This window comes from Nothoprocta perdicaria, unplaced genomic scaffold (assembly GCF_003342845.1).
Source record: "Nothoprocta perdicaria isolate Ctin4 unplaced genomic scaffold, notPer1 scaffold_0, whole genome shotgun sequence".
Lineage (NCBI taxonomy): Eukaryota > Metazoa > Chordata > Aves > Tinamiformes > Tinamidae > Nothoprocta > Nothoprocta perdicaria.
This window is the reverse complement of record NW_020454092.1, coordinates 2,444,508-2,466,769: the sequence shown is the minus strand read 5'-3', so window position 1 is coordinate 2,466,769 and position 22,262 is coordinate 2,444,508. Positions and strand designations below refer to the sequence as shown.

At 38.8% G+C, this 22,262-nt stretch overlaps 1 protein-coding gene across 4 annotated transcripts in view; it reads right to left on the bottom strand.

Moving 5' to 3' along the window:
* Nucleotides 1-16,795, bottom strand: part of SCN1A (sodium voltage-gated channel alpha subunit 1) — a 53,836-nt gene extending 37,041 nt beyond the window's left edge. For 2 of the 4 annotated variants that reach the window (XM_026049458.1, XM_026049607.1), the window contains exons 1-6: nucleotides 16,476-16,795; nucleotides 8,830-8,948; nucleotides 6,587-6,676; nucleotides 5,636-5,764; nucleotides 5,030-5,121; nucleotides 3,652-3,924 (exon numbers count right to left, since the gene is read on the bottom strand). In XM_026049458.1, the coding sequence (XP_025905243.1) occupies nucleotides 3,652-3,924; nucleotides 5,030-5,121; nucleotides 5,636-5,764; nucleotides 6,587-6,676; nucleotides 8,830-8,948; nucleotides 16,476-16,742 (970 nt within the window). In that variant the 5' untranslated portion in view covers nucleotides 16,743-16,795. Of the gene's footprint in view, nucleotides 1-3,651; nucleotides 3,925-4,839; nucleotides 4,932-5,029; nucleotides 5,122-5,635; nucleotides 5,765-6,586; nucleotides 6,677-8,829; nucleotides 8,949-16,475 lie in introns of all 4 variants that reach the window. The other 2 variants (XM_026049383.1, XM_026049530.1) reach the window with 1 other exon arrangement.
* Between the last annotated feature and the right edge of the window lie 5,467 nt (nucleotides 16,796-22,262).

Sequence of the window (22,262 nt, the reverse complement as noted above, 5' to 3'; positions counted from 1 at the left end):
AGTGACTGGTCCCAGCACACTGACTTTTTGCAGCAGGGACACAAATAGCAGCCTGTTCATTTCCGGATGCACAGGAAATATGTTATACGGGACTGCTGATACAAATGCTCAAAATATGATCATGACAGGTAAATACGTGCAACTACACAAAGTGAAGAGGGTTAGCACGTGCCCCTAAATAGATGCAAAATTCAGGGTGGCATTTGCCAAAGCAGTGTGGAAGTCCCTTGCTATCTCAGAAGTTATGTCTGACTCCTCTTTGATTGTGAAATGGGGAAAAACCCTGCTATATGAGTACTTGAGCCTAAATCAATATTTTGTAGCAAAATTTAGGGCGTAGAATCTACTTTGTTTTTTATAATATTATACATGTAATATCATAATACTACATATTACAATTACATACATTATCACTATAGTATATAATAGTATAACGTAATTTAGTGTAATATGGCATTTTTTTCTTAACCTTAATCACAAGGTTAATAAAATAGAGAGACAAGAAAAATGTAGATATTTCAACTCAATTACATGGAAAGAAAGAACAGAGATGACACAGAGACATCCTGAAAGACTCTGCTAGACCAAAATAAAATGATTCAAGGACTTGAGCTGCACAGTACATCAGAAGAGAAGATAATGTGGCCATCACTGGACTGATTCACTGACACGCAATGATGAATTTCAGAATTGTTCTGAACATCTCCCTGCAGTGTTCCAGAGCACCATCCAATACACAGAACTAACTGGGAAGCAGCAATTACTAGCTTAAAAATGTGTTTCAACACTCACTGCTAGATTTATTTCCCAGAAAAAAATGGCTTATGACAAACTTTATGAGTAAACCTAAATTGATCTAGTTCTAAATTTATCAGAATTCATATCACAGAAAAAAAAAAAAAGAAAAAAAAAAGCGTTTACCTCAGTAATGTCAGCTAAATGATATTTTTCCAAAATTTACATAAATTTACATAAATCTAAATGGTATTTCCAAAAATAAACTCAGAATAAAAACTACAGCTTAAATGCTTTTTCTTTCCATAGGACACAGAATGGTTGTCCTGGACCGTGCTCAGGTCCACAGAACCTGGGAGCACAAGGTAAGTCCTTTCTCATTGTCCTGTCACACAACTTCAAGATATAAGAACTAATTGCAACTTATCCTCATTGCTGTATCCTGTCTGCCCATTGCAAGAGGAAGCTGTGAGAACTTTTTTCTCTGTGGAACTGCCTGTAAGAAAGGACAAGCCTTTTAACTTCGTAATAAGCCTCATAATTTCATAATAAATTTCATATTATATATGAACTCCTGTGTAAATATACAAAGGTTGAAATAACCAAGATGGTAAAGTATTTTCTCTGCCTAATTCAACTTAATTTTTCAGGAAGCTTCAGGACTTTTATAAGCCAAATGGAATCAGAGGTTGAATTTATAGATTCTTTGTTATAAAACTAGAAAATAAAGTTTGACCTTGAAGACTTTGAGACTTTGCTTGGATTTTGTTATATGTTGCAACATGGGATCTTCCTGAATGCACACATGTTTAAATGAAGTATTTTATAAAAAGACCGCATTCTTGCTTCAAGAAATTTGGATGGAAATCCATCATCATCACCAATTGTCTCCATAATTGTGATCACCATTAGAAACTGCCTTCTATTTCAGATTTGTCTAGCCTTGACTTCCAGCTATTGAACCTGTTATATCTTTTCCTGCTAGATCAAAGAGATGTCTATGATGAATTTTCTGTTTCTCATGCCTTTTTCTTAGCTGTGATCAAATCACCCCTTAAACCTTCTCTTTGATATGCTAAGCTGTTTGAGCTCCTGCTCTATCTTGGTGTAAGGCATGTTTTCCAAACCTTTAATCATGCTTCTCTTTCTGAATATTGTCCAATTTTTCAACAATCTACCTAAACTGAACTCAATATAGTATTCCAGTAGTAACTGCACTAGTGCTAAATGCAGAGGTAATGCTGCTTTCCTAGTCAATAATTTATTTATGAAAACGGGATAGTATTTAGTTTTTTGGCTGCAGATTTTTTGGCCTTAATTTTCCAGAGTCATTGTTCTTGCACAGGTCTTAGGGGCCTCAGCTTTTTTCTTGCTGTGGGCCTTCAAATTGCACTTTTATCCCCAGCCTCTCTGTAACCCAACACATGTGGTGCTATGGCTGTGTTTTCTGGAGCTTCTGTGGCACTGTTTTGTCTTCATTCGTGTGTTGGTCTTCCTCTACGGTTATTCTCCTGACATTGTACCTGTGGCTGCTCCTGGCAGGAGAAACATCCTTTTCTCCCCTCCTTCTCCTACTCTTTGGTTGTAGCATTTGGTTTATATTAGGAAAGCCAATATATGTTTGCACAAAGCTTAACCAAAAAAGCCATGCTGCACTGCTGCCTGTCAAGGCAAATTCCCATCAACACTAATAACACTATAAGAAGGAAAAAACAGTAAGGAGTTTGAGCAAAATATGATAAAAAATATAAATTTAATAAGGGATTATTAAATCTGTCTCTCCTCTTTTGTTTTTATCTTTCTCCATTTTTTTTCTTTTTACTGTTGAGGATGATGTATCCGATCAGCTACATAACTCTGCCAAGAAATCTTTGTACATGTGAACTTGTCCCAGTCTGCTTTGTGTAGCACTCCTTGTGAGCTCAGGTTTGTAACCTCACATTAGCTGCACTGAAATGCATATGTTTATCTGTCTCCAGTTTGTTAGACTACTCCACTTTGCAAAACTCATTAGAAAATCATATGTTGAGATATTATCAAAATGAAGATGTTTCAAGGGGGCTTCTGAAGAGATTTTTCTGGGACTGGTCCCATTCAAGAATTTAACTAATCTAGATGATAGAAGAGGAATTACGCTTATTAAATTAGTGAATTGTACTTATCTGATAAGGATGGCGAGTTTTTTTGAGGAAATGACCATGATTTACAGTATCTGGGACAATTGGAGATAGGGCCTGAAAAAAACAGGGCACTTTTCAGGCTGGAACAACAAACTGTGCAAACATGAAGTGAGGGCCTGATGTGGTAAAAGTATGTAAGAGATTCAAGAAACAAGTAGACCACAAGCTGAACAGTATTTAGGGATTTCACTTGCAAAGACAAACAATTGCCTAGAGTACATCACACAGAGGTGTATGTAAGTTACTGGGCTACAACATTAGCAGGCTTCATGTGGAGAAGAAATGCCTAGATGTGGGTTTGAACTTTAAGAATGATGTTTACAAATAAGAAAAGATCCAAGTGAGATATCTAGATCAATAAAATATATACAAGGAAAGAAGTGTGAAAGAGCTGTCTCACTTAGCTTACAGAAAAGAGGCTGAAAGAAGAGAGAACAGGGCATGACAGCATGAGAATCACTTTTAAATACACTCTGTTTAGAGGTAGGGAATACATTATTTTTTATGTGTAATATATGATGAGTTTAGACCTTAAAAAAAATTTCTAACAATAAGGCTAGTGAAGCACAAGAATAGGTACAAGGTGAAAATAAAGAAGACTCCACTTTTTCTCCAGAACATTTCTCTTACTACTTCTTGGCCAGACATATTCCACCCTGCCTCTTCCTCACCTTCTTTCTAAAAAGCGTGTTAGCCACAAATTGTTTCAGTTAGTTAGAATTATGCTAATACTTACTTTCATCCTCGATGTACCCCTTCCAGTCAAATGGAGTCACCGTCGAATTAACCAATGTACCATTTTCCCCTATTGTGCTGTTGAACTGGGAAGTAATATTTGTTTCAAAAGTAAAATTTTCTGGAGGCCACTGCAGGCATTTATTTCTCAAGTTTCCCATGAACAGCTGCAGCCCTATTAGTGCAAATACACTCAGACAAAACACAGTCAGGATCATGACATCCGATAGCTTCTTCACAGACTGAATTAGGGCTCCCACGATAGTCTTCAAGCCTGCAAAAGTAAAGGATTTTTTTTTCTGTTCTTTTAAATATTTCAAAGCATAAAAATTATAACATCTCCCAGTAAAGTTATAGATTTCATGCAGAAGCCCAAATAAATGATCATAATGTCTGTGAAATAACATTTCCGTGAGGAACTTTTTCACTTGTGAAAATGAATAAACAGCAGAAGTTTTATGTTCATTTGAAACTGTGAATGGAATGAGTTGCATATATTTCAAAACACTTGTTTTAATGCTAAAACAAGTGACTTCATTATTCATGTTGTACATGAATCCCACATAAAAGTCTTCCTTCTTTTTATTTGCCAGTACCTCTTGCCCCAAACCTTTGCTAGTATCAGTTTTATAACATACTAGATTGATAAAACTACAGTAAGCAGCCCATTCAACAATAAATAGGATTAATATTCAATGCTATAAAACTGGAAATGGTTTGGAAAATCATAGAATTTTAAGATAATAAATCCCCCATGCAATGCCCATGCTATTCTTTATTATCTTATTCCTTTATCTTCATTACTAAGTCAACATTTCAAACATTTTCATTTTTAGTCACAAGTATTCACAACAGAAAACGCACAACATCATGTAGGTAAAATACATATGGGTAAGAAAACTTCAGGATTACTGATTTTCACTGAATGTGGAGAAGAAAGCTTGACATCATAAGATGCAAACCACACACACTGTGTACTGCAATGTCTCATGCAAGAATCTGTTAAACTCAAAGGCTGATTTCAAAAGGAAAGAGCTCATGTTAAAAAGCAACGAATCAGAGATGTCAGTGAATTCTAATATCTTCCGATTCCTGCTTTTTTGTGGAAATAAATTAGGCTTATGTTTAAAAAATGTGCATTCAGTTTCGGTGATTTAAAGTCAGCCTCAGTGTTTAACCTAGCTCTCACCTGGAATGACTGATATTGTTTTCAAAGCTCGGAGAACTCTGAATGTTCTCAACGCTGAGACATTGCCCAGGTCCACAAACTCTGTCACATATCTGCAATAGGGGAGTTCACACACAAACACAATGACAGGATAAAAAGGAACAGTTGGGAGGTACAAGGGGCCTAACACCTTACACCAACTACTTCTTACCTGGGATTACAGAAATAGTTTTCAAAGCTCTCAATACTCTGAAAGTTCGAAGAGCTGAAACATTGCCTAGGTTTACAAATTCTGTTACATACCTGTAGGATTAAATCACAGTTATTCAGAATTGAGGCAGAGCTTATGCTACTTACTTGGGTCTTTGATCAAGACCGCTTTGGCGAGTTTATCAAAAAACTAAATAGCAACAGTCAGAGGTTTACCTTTCATTGCAGTTTGCCTTGCATTAATATGCTTTCAGGGCCTTCAGTTAAATTAAATGTCACTGAAGTGAATCACAGTGATTTAACTTTGAAAGCCTAAGATTTATCTAGACTAGATTGGCAAGTTTGTAGAAGGAAGTCAAGGGGATGCTCCTTTTCTGCTCAGAGAAAAAAATTCAGGACATGAAATTAGCCGCTCTAATACTAACTGTACTAATGGCTTCTGCAGCATTTACATTTACATCAAAATATGCATTTAGAATGTGAATATTGCTTTAGACAAAGTAAATTCATAGAGCAATTTTCTTTTAAAAATCAATGTTTATTGATACTAATTTCATGCCCTTTGTACCCTTCACTTTCCAAGAAAAAGCATAAAACAAAAACTTACGCAAAGGTAATGACAGTGAAGTCAAGCCAGTTCCATGGATCTCGCAGAAAAGTAAAATCTTCTAAACAGAAGCCTCTTGCAATGATTTTTATAAGCGACTCAAATGTATATATTCCAGTGAACGTATATCTGGAAAATATCAGAAAATTTAATGGAGGAAGTAGCAACATTTTTCATTTCTATTTTGCTACAAAACTTAGGGTAAAATGGAGAACTTATTTCATTTCAGAGCTGGAAAAGAAATACAGACAATGAGCAATTTCTCCTAAAATTCATTGTATTCATCACACATATGTGCATATTTATATGCATTTCTTGTGACACATGTTGAAGTAGACCAGTCCTGATCTTGTGCATATATCAAAAGAAATAAAACAAAGCAGTATATTAAAAACACACTGGTGACATTCAGGTTAAAAAATGAACAGTACTAGATCCATTACTGTTATCCAAGAATGTTGTGGGAATAACTTACTGGATACTGTCTGAATCACTAAACATTTAAACCATATGGCATTCACTCTAAAAAAAAGGAAGCATATGAACATGCATCGGTGTGCCATACTCAGTAGATCTGTGCTTACATGTTCTCCTTTACTGGCACCTACAGGTGGACGGCCCTTCTCTTGCTATTAATGCATTGATGTACAGGAGGCATAAGAGCATATGTAGATGGCAATATGTGAATATGAGAGAAAACTTCACATGGAATTGTAACAGAAAAATTTACAGATTAATTTAACAGATAACTATTTCCTTTCCATCCTATTGTTCTACTACAGGAGATTTATATAATTATTTACCATTTCTACATAGTTTACAGAGTATTGAAATAGCACCAGTGTCTCCTAGCAGTTCCTGCCAGCACACACCACTGCAGTCATGAGCATCCTGACTCCTCTAGGGATGGAGCTGAGAGAGGAATTTCTTTAAATAAAACATGCAACTTACTCTACATTCTTTGTCCAGTCTGGAGGGTTACTCATGGTCATAAATACACAGTTCGTCAAAATAGTGCACATGATCAGCATGCTAAATAATGTAAATTAAAGTTAAGGAAAATACAGTAGTAAATCTCCCAATACAATATCACACCATGCAGCTTAACTTTTGACTTATTACCTGTGTCTCTTCACCTGCTGGATGAAATCAAAACACAGAATACTTGGGGGCAGGTATATTGCACCAAATTGTATTTGGACACACAGGACATGTTATCAGGAAAATAAGAATGTCCTCTTCCACCAATGCTATCTTGTCAAAATGGTCAATACTGGCTTGTGGTCAAGTGCTTGAAAAGCATGAAGAAACACAGAGTATTAATTCTGGGACTATCAAACCCAGACTGATAGCTCAAACTGACTTGTGCTAAGGAGTTAGGGCAGCTGTGTTTCAATTCACTTCTTGGCTATGAACAGCCAATGAGTCCTTCCCTTGATTCAAAAACAACCCTGATTACCCACAGCGACACATGTAAGAAAATTTGACTAAAAAGTGACTCAAAATGACCACATGATGGCAGCAAAAAATCAGCAATGCTACACTTCTATACCAAAGGCAAATTCTCTTCAAGATTTCTCTCTAAATGATGTGCTACTTAAGAACAGTTGCATCAGAATAGCTGGCACAGAAGCTAGCTTAAAGAAAGCAGTTTATAGATAAACTTGTATATAAGACCCCATAACATATAATTTTATTTTCAAAATTAAGTAGATAATATTTTGTGGGTTTGAGTATGCATTGGAAAGAAAGAATGCATCTTCACTCTAGGTGAAAGAATAGAAGTAACGTCTTAACCCAAACACTACAGAAAAGAGGTGCTGATTTTAAAGACCACCATTTACAGATGCTTAAAAATCCATAGGTATTTTCAAGTATAAATTCAGATTACAGAAAGGATTTTGCTGCTTGGTTCCCATGGACAGATAGGTGACCTTTGTGAAATTCCTGAACAAGTAGCAAATACTGCGATAACTTTTGTTAAGTGACTTCACTCATTTTGACAATCCTGCTGTCACAGAAATCCTATGCAGTGAAACCTGCTGTTCAGTGCGGGGAAACCCACAGCCTCAGAGTAGGGTAGTGCTTCTGCACCCAGTACCCTGGGTGAGCATATACGGCCCTGGTACTTTTTAGCTGCCCTGTGCTCCTCAGCAGTGGCCACTGCACCTTCCTGGCTGCTCCCTGCACCTATTCCTGTCCCTTCCCAATCCCGCAAGCCCTGGCAAGCTCTGGCCACCTCCCAGTGCTCCTGCATTGCCCCTTCTGCTCCATGCTTGGCCTTTGTTGACATCAGACTGGCCACAGGAGAAAGGGCAGAAGACCAGGCAGAGAAACAACAGAGCTCTAGAGAGGAACTTGTGCTGTTATCATCTCCTGTCTCCGGTGGCACAAGAGGCACCAGCAGTGAGGAGGAGTAACGGTGGGGAAGAGACGGGAGTGCAGGGAAAGGCGCTGCCTCTGCAGGGGGCACCAGGCCATGCTGCGGCTGGGCACAGGTGCCCAGGGCACCATGCAGCAGCACAGGGTGCGCAGGCTCCGAAAACCTGGAGCAGGGGCAGACGGCGACCTTCTGAGAGCTGCCAGCCACTCCACGCTTGAGCACCGTTGTCCCATGGAGAGTGAAAGGCCCAGTCCTGTTACACAGGCCAAAAAGGCAAGACCACGCAAGCAAGCTATTCCTGAGCAGCTGAACACATGTTTAGTTACTTGTGAAACTAAAACCTTACCTGGAATTTGTGAGCACAAATTGCAATTAAAAAAATAGTTATCATTACTTAATAAGTAGCTTTATAGTGAAAAAAAAAACAACCACGAACACATAACAATTCCATATCAAAGTTACTTTGAAGACACTTTCTGAAAAATTCCTACAAATTTTAATTGCCTTTAGATTCATGAGACTGTAAAAAGCTTGAAAAGTATTTACGATTTAAGAGAACTTGTGTTTTCTTAAACCTATCACTTCCATAGATTTCTGCAGCAGAAATAATGAAACTGCAAAGAATATCTAAAATGTAACTACATAATGCATAAAAAATCTATTATTTACAGAATTTCACCATTGTTTACATTGTAAAATTAAAGTAAACCTAAAGGACATAAACACTTGTCATTTATGATGACACAGAAACAGTTATGGGCTTGCTTAATTTTTAAGAACAAAATTTTGAACAACAACTGAGAAAGGATATGAATGTACCAAAATTTTAATTGCTATTTTTCTAAGAGGATTGAAAGGAGTTAAAATGTACAGGGCAGAAGTGGCACTGAATCGGAAGATTGCCTTCCCTTTATTCAATACTATAAAGGTCTGAAAAAGAGAAAGAAAAAGCAGTATATAAGTGTGCATTCAGTATAGATGCTCATTTTAAAACTTTTCTTACAATCACTAGAACTCTTTATATATATAGTACATTAAAAATTAGATTTTTTCACACTTACTTTGCATATAAAACTTATTTTCAGTACTTACCTGATACATAGAAAACAATCATTTTAAATATAGAAAAGCAGTAACTTTGTAGTAACACTTTCTTAAACAACCTTCTTGTAATTCTTAGTAGGATACATTTACATGATTCATTCCTTGTAAGAAACAGGGTAGAAATGATTAACTGAAATGATAGTTTTATTCATGGTTTTCCATAAAAAAACTAGCCTTTGTCTTCATAGTTGAAATACCACAGAGAGGAGGGTCACTTTATTGTGGCTGTTTGTTATCAATGTAATAGCATGAAAAATCTATAAACAAAATAATTTTATACACTAGCTATTCCTTTACAGCTTTCATTTTATTTCATTTTTTCTCTGAGCTAAGGAGAGAGGGATGTGGCAGTAACACATCCAGCCATATCTCTGAGGATTGTGGCCATCTGAACATAAGTGAGAAGAACAAGGGATACCTCCTAGCTCCCCTCTCTGCAGCAGTTATGGTTTGAAGGGATGAAACTTTTTCAGAGCCTGTTAAATTTAAATTTTGACAAATAAAGAGTCTATGAAATTTAGAGAAACTTCAAGGCATGCAGGATTTTTGAAAACTCTTCTGAATATAGTATTTTTAACAGAAATTTGTTATTTTATTGAAAAAAAGAGGCTTTTAGGCATGCAAGGCCTTCTTTAGTAAACATAAGAAGATTAGGTCTGAAAGCTTGTCTATTTTTCTAAAATAATTCAGTAGGTAAATGTAGAATGCATGACTTCAAACCCTGCCAACATTGCTTGCTTAAACCATAGGCTGCAACAGCACTGGCTGTCCTGCACCAAAATGTGGACAGTCACGCATCACAGGGCTCTCCTGCTGCAGGATCAATCAAATGAGAATGAAATATGCTGCAGAGGCAAGGATGAATAATTTGGGTGAAAGCTATAGGCACGGGAGAGATGATGCAAGGACCATGGCCTAAACTCACATAGCATCAAAGGTTAGTGAAGTACCTGAAGAAGAGAAATGCCTAAAATCTTGCTGCTGTTGCTGTTTTGCCAGAGTAGTTCATCTCTCGGATAAGCTATGCTGCATTCTGGCCTGTGGTACCCTCGTGCTCGCTGTGGTCCAGGGCATGTGCTGCTGCTGTGGGCACTGTTGCTGGGCTGGGCTCTCAGCAATGCGGCTGTGAGTCGCTGCTTGTGGGCAGGCTGGCAGGCAGAACACATGCCAAGGAGGTTCAAGACAAACAACTCTCAGGCCTGCTTGGATATGGGCATATTAGTGCGTATGGCCCATGATGTGCAGGTGTGGAGGAGACACGGAGGTGAGTGAAGGTTTCTCCTGGTCTGTGACATTATCAAGTTACTAAAAACTGAGAAGAAATAGAGATAAATCTTGGAGGAAAAGCTTTCTCCATACCAAATCTCTTGCTGGCTTTTTACACGTTCTGGAGGTTTTTGCAACACATCCTATTTGTCCTGTTCCCTGCCCTTGCTCTCCATCATGGCTCTGCCACGGCCTGCTCATGAACCTGGTCACACACCTCCTATCTGGACTTAAATCCTTAAATCTCCTAACTGAGATGTTAGATGTTAGTACTGAAATGTTAGTACTGAGCCCTGAGAACAGACTCAAGATGTACAGAAAAAGTATAATGTATATATTTGATTTCCCCCTTGTCTGCATTGAAGGAGAGAGACTGCATGAAACCAAGAGCAGTGGGATAAAACCTGAGCTAATGATTCCAAATTAAACTTCTCCAGTCCAGGGCTACGAGGATGATCAGGGGCCTGGAACATCTGCCCTATGAGGAAAGACTGAGAGAGCTGGGCCTGCTCAGCCTGAAGAAGAGAAGGCTGAGGGAGGAACCTGATCGGTGTGTATAAATACCTCAAGGACAGGAGTGGGGAGGATGGGGCTGGCCTCTTTTCAGTGGTGGCCAGTGACAGGACTAGAGGAAACGGCCACATACGGAAGCACCAGAAGTTCCACAGGAACTTAAGGGAAAATTTCTCGACAGTGAGGGTGACAGAGCACTGGAACAGGCTGCCAAGGGAGGCTGCGGAGTCTCCTTCTCTGGAGATCTTTAAAACCCGCTTGGACACAGCTCCGTGCCATGTGCTCTACATGACCCTGCGTGTGCAGGGGGGTTGGACGGGATGATCTCTAAAGGTCCATTCCAACTGTAACAATTCTATTATTCTATGACTCCAGTTCTGGATTATAGATAACCATTGACCTTCAAATGGTAAAAATGTATGATTTGACCTTTTATGAAGCTTTCTTCTGAACTCCTGAGACCCTAAGGAGGAATGATTTTTGGCACACGACTTAAGCCTCCCCCTGGCCTTGGCAGGTATGGCCAGTTTCCCCTTCCCACTCTGTCCCCAGCTGCCCCAAATTGCAGTAGCTCAGGAACCTAGGGCTTGTGCTTTTGGCTTTTGTAGTTATGAGGTAGTTGACAAAATACATTAAAAATCACACTCCCTACTTACTTTGTATCCAAGACTACACCACCTACATTTTGTCAACCCATATCTTTTTAAAAAATCTTTGAACACAAACATATTAAACATACCTCTCTTTTCTCTCACACCTTATGGAAAATAACAGCCTGCTGGCCCAGCTCCAGGTTCAGTTGGAAACTGCTGCTATTTTAGCTGTTCTACTTTTTGCTGCCCTGCATAAGCAGAACCAACCAGAGTTAAATTTCCTATCTCAATTTTAATTTTTCACTCAAAGCAACCTCATGACAGTGGTCCTCAGAATGACTTTGTTAGTCCCTTGACTTTTAGCCTTATATGTGAAACAAGCTTACATCTTATTTTTGAGGGAGTTCCCTCAAAAATCCAACTAACAGCTCCATCAAATCCCCATGCAAGCTTCCTTCCATGGCACGTCTGCTGTCTCATTCCAGTCTCCAGCCGGATGCAAGCCAATGCGTAGGCAGTGTGGATGAACATGAAACATTGTACCCAAAACTGTCAGGATAATGTAGACATACACTGAGAAAAGTTAAAGAAATTCTAAATAAGTAGAAGATTTGTGTTAGTATATAAAGTATTATGAATACTTTTCTGATTCTATTCATAATAAGGTGTTTTATTCATTAAGGCAGAAAGGTCGCTTACACTCAGAGATTCCAGTGTGAACATAAATTCAAAGAAATTAGTAGGAAAGCAGAAGTATCTGATTTGCAGCTTTTGCAGTCTGTGACCTGGATTGCAGTTCTGCTGCTTATGCCTTACTTGCAATAAAACAAGAAACTACATTTCTACCACATGAGAAATTTTGAAAAGATGCAGGAAAAAGAGTAGACAGACCCATCCTTGACAAGGAAGACATGGCCTCCAAGAACTTTCAGGACAGACAGCTTTAAATCCTTATTTCTCCTTTCCTTCCTCTGAGTTAACTTTAAAAGCAGTTTTTGGAAGTGATTATTTAGGAGACTCAGAGGTAAGGTTACTGCACTGCATTTCCACTTCCTATAACTAATTCCCAGGCACCAGTGGTTTGATTTGGTTTAGGATTGATATGCTTAAGTGCCAGGACCAAAGGAAAAATCTTCTCTGCCAGGCATCATTCAACCTCCTTCTAGCAAGCCAGGGCATGAGGAGACAAGGAACAATCCTAAATCCATAGCTATAGCAGGAGGAAAGTGAGGTAAAGACCATATAGTTTCAGCTATCCTTTGCCTCCTCTTTAATGTAGCAAACTTCAAGAGAAAATAGCCAGGCCTCAAAGTATGAATGGACTAGATGGACTAGAGTTTGCTGCAGGTTTGGATCTTACGCAGGTCCAGCTGATCCCTTTTCTACAGATAGTGATGGGGACTCCTTGATCCTTTGTGGAGGCAGCTGGTGCACAAATAGGCAATCACCACTGGACTGGGAACACCCAGATTTTCATTTACACAGAAGTAGAACATAAGAAATGGGTTAAATCCCAAATTCATTTTTACTCTGTTATAGACCAAAAAGCCCAAGAGCATTGCAATGGTTTTGGACTCTGAACTTCACAGCTCTAAACACTAACATTATTGAACATCAGGTCAGAAGTATTTCATTACGGCAAAAAGAATATAAGAACAAGTATTCTATTGCAATAAATAATTATGTCCCAAGGCAATCGTTACTATCATTTGGACATTTAGGCTACCTGCAAAAGTGTCTGTCGATAACCTGAATTTGCTATAATGAGCTGCTTTGTTGTTAAACAGAGGTTGTCAATTTTTAGCTTTTCTTTCCAGCTTTAGAATATATTTTTTAATACCTGAAGATTAGTTTACATAGAAACACAGTTACAAAAACAGAAAACTAGCACACCTGTCTGTTTTTGTTTTTCTAGGCAGGTTTTCCTGTTTTTATCACTTCATCTCAGGACTATCTTCTCCACAGATGAATGCTCTTACATCAGCTCAGTATATATTTATTTCTGTATTATTCTATATTAAACTATATAAAATCATGGCATGCACAAGCCTACTGCTGAAGAGTAAATCTTAATGAGGAAATGTGGAACACTCCAGCTGACATTTCTGCATGCAATGCATGCAAGAATACAAAAAGCTTGTCCAATCTTGCTCTGTAATTGAAAAGTTCTATTAATTTTACATGTACACATTTCATTCTTGTCACTTTCACAGTGAAAGGAGGTGAGCTGGAAGGGCAGATTTTCAAATAGGCATGGTCAACAGATAGTAAGAACAGCCAACTTATTTTTGAAGAAACACGGACAGTGGAGACAAAGTGGTGATTAGACAGATGATCCCTCTTTTGCTGCAGTTCAGTGCAGGTGCACGAGCCTCAGCCTTCCCAAATGCATGCACTGTAAGCTGCTGGAAGCACAAAGGGGAGACTGTCCCTAGAGCGCCCTAAAACGGCCTCCTCAGGCCAGGTCCCCCAGAGAGCCTGGGCTGGCTGCAATTCCCTACAGCCCTGCCTGGCAAGCCCTGAGGCAGGAATGAAGATTCCCAAATCGCCATCCCAGCTGGCTGGATGCCACCTGCCCGAGCTCCAGCCAGCATCATTATCAACAGGAGCAGCTATTAAAGCTGAAATGTCATCAATGCCATGCTGATATATGTGTGCCAACTGCAGAGGAAATGTAGAAGGAAACTGTAGCATGTGCAATGCAGGTGTGAGTTTGTTTGAAGCATCATGCAGTATTAACAACATCTAAAAGATTAAAGTATTTAAAGTATCTAACAATAGGCACGAAAGCCTGCTTTGAATTTAGGAATATTTTGCATCTTCAGTTAAGAAAACTTCCGTAAGTAGAATGAACAATGCTTGTTAACGTTCCTACATGCTATACACCATATATATACATTTTCTCCTGCTGCAAGGGATGTCAGTATCACCTATAAAGAAACAGGCCAGATCATTCACATCTATCTGTATCTCTGGTATCTTCCAGGTCTTCAGGCCAGACTTGTGGACAGTGTTCTTCCATGCAAAGAAAATTTCAAATCAATGTAAATACAATTTTCTATTCTTCATACTATGAGTGACAGGCCAATTACAAAGAAATTTAACAACCCAGGGCCTTAGGACAGAAGGCAAGATTGAACTTTGAATGTATAAGATGCTGTATAAAAGGTGTATCAGAAATTACTCAAAAAGTATCTTGTGAAATGTGGATCAAGAAACGCCGTCTCAGTGGGTACTCAAAAGCTAAATAAACTGCAATGAAAATTGGGTTTATTTTTATGAATATATTTTACATTCTTCATCAGCTCAGGCCTATTTCTATATCCTGTCCTAGATACTTTGAGAACCGGCATCACCATGTGTTTCTCTTTCAACTTTCTCTTCGTACATATCAGAATTATTATTCCCCAAAGTGGAGGACATCTTCTCCCTTACAGTTATTCGTACTGCTACCATGATCTCAGATAACTTAATCAATAAAATTTGGCCTCATATGCAGATCTAGGAAAAGAAAAAGACGCTTCATCTGAAAATCTAACTGTCGAGGGTGGCAAAATGGCTGCTTGCCACTTTAATGGCTCTCCCATACCTAGAGACTGAAGATGGGAGGCTGTTGGTCGGTCCTCCCCAGCAAGGTTTCCCCTGCTGCCGTGACACACAGGACAAGACTTTTTGACCCTGAAAGTGCAGGACGGGTTGTGGGCAGGTAAGGGTGCAATTATATGTGATTTTATATGATAAAGTCAGACACAATTAGTACAGTACTCCACAACACTGCTGTTATAGAAACACATCTTTTATCTTTGCAAAAGTAGAACTGGGATTTAAAAATGAATCTTCATACGCTGTGAATGGCAGATAAAGGCTCTCTCAAAGGCATCAAATAATAAAAACAAAAATACTGCTATTTCACATATCATTTTTTCTCTACTTGTCAAAATAGAACTCATAAATCACATAAAATTTAGCAAGCTAAAAGACACTTAGAACACAGTACTTTGTGGAAATCAAAACAACTCCTCTCTTGGTATTTATAGAGATTCCATAATCGCGGTATCTAATAATTAAAGTATCAACCAAGCAAGCTAGCGCTATAAACTGGGAATCTTTTCTGCTGCACATGGCTCTGCAGCAGAACCATCCTGCAACAATCACAGACCTGCTAAAGGCTGGTTCCCCATGAAACCTTTAAATGGGTTTTACATTCTCTTTATGAGAATAGAATTTCTCTATCTGTGTGTTTCTCTACGGATTTCATAAATTTCCTAAAAATTTCAGGAGGCCTCTGCTACCAAAGCAGATTCCTAAGACCAAAATGTAAATTTTGATGAAAATGAGGGAAAAAAAAGAAAGGCTAATACCCACTAATGATTATGAATTCTGCCCTGTACCACTGAAAGCAGTGGGCACTTTGCCACCAATTTAGACAGCAGTGATAGGTGTCTAGATTTCCATGCATGCTGTTTATATATATTTTATTTATATATGCATATATTTATATATGTTTATATGTATATGTATGCTGCTGCATACATTGAACAAGCAAATTTTAAAAAAGCATAATTTTACATTTATTGCAAATGTGATTCATTTAATGTTAAAAATCATATCACTGAAGAATTACTCCACCTGTAAAGTCAGAGGATTGGTAAAGCAGTGGTAAATGTGTTGCAAAAACATGAATTAGGTAAATCAATTTTAATGAACTGTTTGTAAAGAGAAGATGCTAAATATCTATTTACTAACCTTCTGGAAGATAGAATATATATATATTTTTGGCATCAAATATTGCCCATACTTATTCCATATTTAGGCTCTTCAACAATGCCTGCCTCTTTCCACATTATTAGAATGACATTTTCTACATTTTTAAAAAACTGAAGTAGCAAACTATATTATGCACTCTAAGCAAATTATATATCATGAAAATATTAAAAGACTACCAACATAGCAATATGAAGAAGGCTGGTATTAGACTCACTTTTTTATTGATATAATATGGATCCATGTCCTCCAAGGGCTCAGACACCATTCCTGGGGGTATGTCGCCATAAATGAAGGGAAGTGTTTTTCCTGCCTCCAAGTCACTGTTTGGCTTTGGCCCATTTTCGTCGTCATTGTCTTTACGATCTTGTTTAGGGTTCTTAGCTTTTTCTGCAGCAATGCGCTGTTCAATAGCTGCAAGAGACTCTCTGGTGAAGTATTGGAAGCTGTCTGGTCCTGGTGGTACAAGCACTGACTGCTCCATCTTTTCATCCTGCACATTTTAATTACCATTTATTCTTCTGCATAGGAAAATACTAGAAGGAAGCAGAAAAGAAGATTCAAACATACATGTTATAACCATCAACTAAGAAAAATATAACATCTATATTAAAATATCTGTGTTTATGCATGGCTGAATAATCAATAATGGCCTATTGAAAAGTGTAAAGAACAATGAAATAGCAGTTAGCTGTTGATTTGACCTTTCTGAAAGGCACTTCTTTGGTGCTTCTAATGCTAATTATAAAGCTGCAATAATTCTTCAGCTCTAGAGATACACTGCTCTTTTTACACCGAATAAGCAAAAGCATATTGCTTGAGAACAGATACCTTAGAATCATAGAATCATAGAATCATAGAATGCCGAAGGTTGGAAGGGACCTCAGAGGTCATCGAGTCCAACCCCCCTGCTCACGCAGGGTCACCTAGAGCACGTGGCACAGGGCTGCATCCAAGCGGGCCTTAAAGATCTCCAAAGAAGGAGACTCCACAACCTCTCTGGGCAGCCTGTTCCAGTGCTTTGTCACCCTCACAGTGAAGAAATGCTTCCTTAAGTTCCTGTGGAACTTCCGATGCTTCAGTTTGAAGCCATTTCCTCTAGTCCTGTCGCTGCCCACCACTGAAAAGAGGCCGCCCCCCTCCTCCTCACTGCCTCCCTTGAGGTATTTATACACGCTGATGAGGTCCCCCCTCAGCCTCCTCTTCTCCAGGCTGAACAGACCCAGCTCTCTCAGCCTTTGTTCATATGGTAGATGTTCCAGGCCCCTGATCATCCTGGTAGCCCTGCGCTGGACTCTCTCCAGCAGCTCCACATCCCTCTTGTACTGGGGAGCCCAGAACTGGACGCAGTACTCCAGATGTGGCCTCACCAGGGCTGAGTAGAGGGGGATGATCACTTCCCTCGACCTGCTGGAGACGCTTTTCTTAATGCACCCCAGGATCCCGTTGGCCTTCTTGGCCACCAGGGCACACTGCTGCCTCATGGTCAACTTGTCGTCCACCATGACACCCAGGTCCCTCTCTGCGGGGCTGCTCTCCAGCAGGTCCACCCCTAATCTGTACTGGTGTCCGGGGTTATTCCTCCCCAAGTGCAGGACCTTGCACTTGCCCTTGTTGAACCTCATGAGGTTTCTGGCCGCCCAGTCCTCCAGTCTGTCCAGGTCCCTCTGGATGGCAGCACAGCCCTCAGGGCTATCAGCTACTCCACCCAGTTTGGTATCGTCGGCAAACTTGCTGAGGGAGCACTCCAGCCCTTCATCCAGGTCGTTAATGAATAAGTTGAACAGGACCGGACCGAGAACTGACCCCTGGGGGACACCACTAAGTACAGGCCTCCAGCTGGACTCCGCACCATTGACAACCACTCTCTGCACCCTGCCATCGAGCCAATTCCTAATCCACCTCCCCGTCCACTCATCTATCCCACACCTTCGGAGCTTGCCCAGGAGGATGCTGTGAGGGACAGTGTCAAAAGCCTTGCTCAAATCCAGATAGATGACATCCACCGCTCTGCCCTCATCTATCCAGCTAGATATTCCTTCGTAGAAGGTGATCAGGTTAGTCAAGCAGGATTTCCCCTTGGTGAATCCATGCTGGCTACTCCTGAGCACCTTCTTCTCCTCCATGTGTCTGGAGAGAGCAGCCAGGATGAGCTGCTCCATCACTTTCCCTTCTTTCTCTGTAACTGCAATTTTCTTAAAAACATCCCACACACGTATACAATCAATACCAGTAGTTAGAAAGAGCACAGTTCAGTCAAAATGCCAAAATCCCCACTGACTTCAGTAATATTATCAGTAAACAAGTATTGTCAAATTGGATTTTTTGTGAAACAGATACAAATCAGCTCTGTATGTTATAGGAGAGAGGAAATTAATGGTTCCAAGCACTCATACAATAGCTACTCTGGATAACAAGAGGCATAATTTCCTATTTTTATTTTATATAAGTAGTTGCTATATAACTGTGCTTTAGTCAGTAGCAGTAACTGGATAATTTTGGAAGTATTCTAATATATGTATTTATATAATACAGCTGAAAAAAATAAATCTGGCAGGAGAGAAAAATGAATTCCTATTAAAAGCTACAGATGATCAATCTTTAATCTGCTGAATGGCTTCGTCATGTCATCAGACATACAGATGAAACCAGTATTTGAATAAACAATTATATATGGAGCATATCCGTTATACCCGAATCTAAAGAGATATCTGCTGTCTCCACCTGGCTCCTTGCAGGATGACCAGTCTGCCTTGAGGAAAGCTCAGGACTGATGCAGGCCAGTGCACTTTGGGATAAGCAAGGGTACACAATGCCAGAGAAGAAAGAATACAAGAGATGGTTGGAAGGGAAACATAGCTGGAAAGGAATGAAAGCAGGAAGTGTGGACAGAAGCTGAAAAAAGAAGATAGGAGGAAAATAGGGCAAAAACTAGAAAGACGAGGAGATATGTAATCAAGTAATATCAACATAAGTAATGTAAGTAATATCAATGAATGTAGAAAGAATTAAGGGAGAAAGTGAAGAATGTGAAATGAAAAACAAAGGCTGGAAGAGAAGGAGTATAAAACCAATACAGAACTGAGAACAAAGAAAAGAGGTTGAAGAGAAGAGCTGAGAAGACAGGAGAAAGGAGCAGGAAGGGTAGCAAAACTAGACAGGGTTAAACTCTCTATTTAGAAAAAGTCAACAAGGAGAGTGACCAACTAAATGAAGACTAAGGGGAGTGGAAGCAAAATATAGCTGGGAAACTATTTTTGCTAAAATATATTAAGTAATAAACCCAAATCTTCTAGATCATGACAATGTGAACACAAATACCTTAAACACACAGATGTATTGAATACTAGAATACAGTAGACACATTTGTAAAAAGGTGTCAAAGTGCTTATGGGTTCTCTAACTCCAGTATTCTTGATTCTAGAGAAAAGTTCTAAAACCATATTTCATCTGCCTTTATAAAATAATCCACAGTCAGAGGAAGGGCTTCTAAAGGGTGCAAGATTTCTAATAACAAAAAAGTTAAAGTGTGCTAAACTCCCACTAAAACACAAGGTATTGATTCATGTAGAGTGCAGACTTGTGCCAAAAATGGTATTCAGAACTAGTCCCTATTTCTAGTCCTGAAAGGCATCACCCAACCCCAGCCTCTCTCCATTATCTCCATCTCTGTGGCACATAGGCCGTTTGGCTGAGAGCACGGAGTCCTCCACAGAACAAGGAGTTAACCCTGCAGGATTTGAATGGAGGTGCACAGAAACAAGTTATTTTATGTTCATTATTTTGGTTGCAAAAAAAAAAAAAAAATTTTATCCAGCAACCGTGTATACAAACTGAATTTACAAAATTATATTGCAAATTACAACTAGTAGTATCAACAGGAGTTTCTGGGAGTTTGGTCAAGTAACTTAGTATATAAACTAAAAAACCTGCAAATACTTTAGCTCTATAATGCTGATTTCTTTATATTATCCATGTGCTTAACCTAAAACTGTAATATGTTTCTCTGTCTGACCCTATCTTCAAAAGAGTGCAAGATCAGAAGTTTACCTGGATCCTGTGTCCTAGAAATGTAGGAATTTGATCCTAACAGATGGTTTAAACAACACTTACAGTACAAGAGGTCTAATTCGGTTTTATACTTTCTCCTGTATAAACAGCTATATAAAGTCATACATGATCACTTTTTATATCAGAACAGTGATTCTAATTAAAAAAAACCCTTTGTAACTCTCCCTACAATCTTGCAATGTTGAGATTAGCAACATGATAACTTTTAACTTTACTTAATAAATATACTTGAAATTATGATTAAAAAGCTGTAGCTTCTGCGATTTGCCATGTTAGTAATCAGTAGAATAACTGTTAGAACATACTATATAAATGTAGATATTTTCCTAGGTGAAATGTAGATTATCTTCTAGTATCACAGGTAGTAAGAGATTTAAACTTGTTTCTAATGTACAGAGAGAGTGAGTGGGCCAGAATTCGCTCTTCTGTTGGCATAATCATGTCAGGTACAGATGAAGGTGGTTGGCATGAAGGAAGGGATTACCTTCTTTAATTTTGTAGATAAAATCTTTAGATGTGGTGGTGAATTAATACTTAGGGCTCTCCTTGCATCCCCTTTAATTCTGTTTTATTTTCCAGTTTCTATTCAGGCAAAAGCCCTCTGGGAGGAGATTTGTATACTGTGATACAATGCAATCTGAGATAGTGCATGCGAGTTTGCGGGATATGAATCTACCTTTAGGATCAAGTGGGAAGCAGGGTGCAATAGGAAATTCACACAAACAATAGTTTACAAACAAATTGCATGTTCTATCACAGTGCTACTTGAAAAATTAATAACTCACAGGACTCTTCATTGCATGCATCATAAAATATGATTTGTTACATTTGGTGATGCAAGAAATACACCATCTTTCATCACTTACAAAGAACAAAAATGGCTCTAGATCAAATCAAACACATTGTAATACATATCAAATCAAACACCAAAAACTTAGCAAATGTAACTGTCTTATTTTCATTGCCCGGCTAATCTTCCTTTGAATTTCAGGAAGCTCCCTGAGCCGCCTGTGCCAGCACTCCTCCCTTGAACTCTGTGGCCCTGTGGAACTGATTGCTCAGGGAAAACTCTGATGGGAGAATCCACTAAAGTAGGCAGAATTTAATCTGTGCCCTTCACTTTGCCCTTGCCCTGTGACACACACTATGGTTTTGCCTTTGGCATACACTAACAAATCACTTCTATTAAAAATCATGTATCTTAGCATTTTGAAAAAAAGTCACAGCAGTAAACAGGCACAATAATATTCTGAAGTGCTCACTCTTATAAAATGACTAGCTAGGAATTAGCGAGGTTGTCTGTGCTATGCACAGGGAATTTCACCTTCCTGATTCAAAGCCATCCATAATGCAATGGAAAAAGCTACTATAAAATAAAGAAATGAGTCTACATTTTAAATTCACATACCTAAATTCACTGTGCAAATATCCACTTATATTTGTTCTAAGTGTTTACTTGCACAATTGCTCATTATTTTTAACATATCAGTTAACTGATTTTCTTAATGATGTTTTATGTCTTCAAAATATGACATAAATATGAAATACCTCCCTCAAAGTGTGGATTTGTGTAAGGAGAGGAAGGGATATACTACCCACTACTGCAGCTTTGTATGTGAGGCACATGTGAGGTATAGATGACCCCTTCTTCCTTCACAGAAGCAAGACTTCCTTCTTCACAGAAGATGACTTCCTTCACAGAAACTGAGCCAGTATCTGACGTGCTTATCTCCATTAAGGCAGCCTAAGGCTACCTTAGGCTGCCAAATTAGATAGCATATCCAAAGCAACACACTTGGCAGAAGGACAGAAAACAAATTAGAATATTAGGATTTTCCATGACTCCCTGTAGCTCATATATATTTTTAAATTTAATTTTCATAGATTTATAAGGGAAACACACATATTACTAGATTGATAATAGATTCTCTCA